This window comes from Nannobrachium achirus, assembly GCF_963921795.1.
Source record: "Nannobrachium achirus genome assembly, chromosome: 4".
NCBI classification, from domain to species: Eukaryota; Metazoa; Chordata; class Actinopteri; order Myctophiformes; family Myctophidae; genus Nannobrachium; species Nannobrachium achirus.
This window is the reverse complement of record NC_137813.1, coordinates 65,209,445-65,211,721: the sequence shown is the minus strand read 5'-3', so window position 1 is coordinate 65,211,721 and position 2,277 is coordinate 65,209,445. Positions and strand designations below refer to the sequence as shown.

The following is a 2,277-nucleotide window of genomic DNA, read 5'->3' as shown; positions in this document are numbered from 1 at the left end:
TGTGTCAGCCTTTATTTTATTTTACATTTTAGAAGAAGTCATTTTTGTCAAAGTTGTCTATTCAAACACAAAGATGCATGTAAATATAAACAAAAAAAATAATATAAGCCATTCATTTTTCTCAGACTTTTACAAAAACAAATATCAAAACAAAAACAAATCAAATATATTAACAAAACTCAAAATTAGATATAGATTTTTGCTTTCACATGCAGGCTTTTTTTGTCTTTCTCAAAACAAAAAGTTCAGTTCATTGTGTGAATGCAAGCAAAGCTAAACTCAACTTCAGTCCATTCCAAAACACAAAAAAAAAGAGAAAAGAAAAACCCCTCCAAATAAACAAACGGTTTATTACACTTATAATCAATCAGTCCAGTCCAGTCAGTGTGAGAATCCAGTTCAGAGTGGATATGATTTGATGATCATAGACGACTGTCACTGATGATGAATGAACACTTTGATAAAGGGTTTTAGAGTATACAACACTAATGAGCTGCGTCATCTGTATCCTGCACTACAGTATATCTGAAAAATAGAATGACATAAAAACGAAGAGGAGTTCATCACTTTAACACCCCGAAGAGAGATGTATCAACTTGGCAGATTTTGATATCAGCAGTTGTGTTACCACCAGCCTTTCCAACATCTATTAATGGGTAGAGTTTCTCAGTGAAAGTGTCTTTGTGTGTGTAGATGTGAGTCATGTCTTCAGGGTCGTAGAAGGACACCTCCCCCCTGTCATAGTCCAGCTGGACCCTGATCCTCTGAGGATTTCTCTTCAATGTGAGGGTGTTTCCATGACCATTAGTGTACTTCCCACTTCTCTGTGATAAACACCAGAATCCATATGATGGTGAGACAAGTATCTCTCCCTTCCTGTCAACAGACTCTTTAACCAAACCTATATTCCAGCCAGGATGGTCTCCAACCTCAACCTCCCAGCTGTGCTTTCCTGAACTGAAGCCCTCTGAACCCAGAACAATGGCATACTTTGTGTTCCTCTCTGGGTTGTCAGGAAGCTGCTGCATTGTGTCTGTCTGTCTCACACTGGTCAGGTCTTCAGACAGACAGAGCCAGGGGTTTGCTGTGTTTGGGTCCAGAATGACAGGAGTGAACTTGACCTTCTCCTTCATCTTCTCCCACACTCTGAAGGTCAGGTTCTCCAGGTGTTTGGCCGCGTCTATCAGAGCTCCAGAGACCAGCTGTGGTTCTGACAGTTTACACTGGACTCTGGCGCTGGTCTGAGTGTGTTTATAACTGCTGAGAAATGACACACTGGGTTTCTGCAGCTCTTGTTCTACAGCAGAGATGCTGTCTGAGAGAGAGGAGATCTGCTCCTGAATGATCTTCATCTCTCTGCTGACAATCTCCCCCTTCTGCTCCTCTTCCTCCCTCAGAGCAGCCAGTCTGGTCTTCTCTTCCTCTCTCAGGAACTGGTGCATCTTTTCAATCTCTGCTTTGATCCGCCTCTCTGCTGTCACCACCTGCTTCTTGTTGTGTTGAACCACTTCACTGTATTTCTGTTCAACCGTTTGGTTCTTTTTCTTCTTGTCCTGTAGAGACTTGAGGTCAGGCTTCAGTTGGTCCTTCAGCTTATTGACTGCTTGTCCTACAGGTACCAGATTGTGACCACGATGGTGAGGGAAGTCACAGATAAGACACAGAGCTCTCTGTTCTTCCTCACAGAACAGTTTAGGCTCCTTTTGATGTTCACACGACAATTCCACAGCTTCCTCCTCAGATGACTCAGCTTTCTTCCTTGCAGCATAAGAGTCAACTAGTTTCTTCAGTGTAAAGTCAATAAGTCCATCCTTTGATGCTTTTCTCTTACAAATGGGACAGTTCTTGTTTTTAGCTTGTTCCCAGAATGTTTTCAAGCAGTTGGAACAGAAGCTGTGATGACAGCTCAGAGATACAGGGTCTCTGAAAGTCTCTGAACACAGGAAACATTCAAGAGAAATGTTCTCTGCCATTTCCTTTGGTTTGTTAAGACTCACCAGTTCACATCCAACTTCACCTCACTGATCAGTGAGTCTCCAAACAGTGCTGGAGAGAGAGAGAGAGAGAGAGAGAGAGAGAGAGAGAGAGAGAGAGAGAGAGAGAGAGAGAGAGAGAGAGAGGATTCGTTCTCAAGTATTCAAGAAGTGTGAGTAAGAATCTTTCAATGACCAGATTAAACATTTATATTCCCTCAATGTTGTATAAACCTGTATTATATATATGTATGAATCTTACAGCTTGCAATAGCAATACAGCCCGTTCATGAAGTAGAACAAG

The 2,277-nt window shown here is 41.8% G+C and overlaps 1 protein-coding gene across 1 annotated transcript; it reads right to left on the bottom strand.

Moving 5' to 3' along the window:
- Nucleotides 1-563: 563 nt before the first annotated feature.
- Nucleotides 564-1,973, bottom strand: LOC308283107 (zinc-binding protein A33-like; the record flags this gene model as incomplete). Its single annotated transcript, XM_080723491.1, has 1 exon — nucleotides 564-1,973. One exon carries the CDS (start codon nucleotides 1,971-1,973, stop codon nucleotides 564-566), a length of 1,410 nt encoding a protein of 469 aa, XP_080579617.1.
- Between the last annotated feature and the right edge of the window lie 304 nt (nucleotides 1,974-2,277).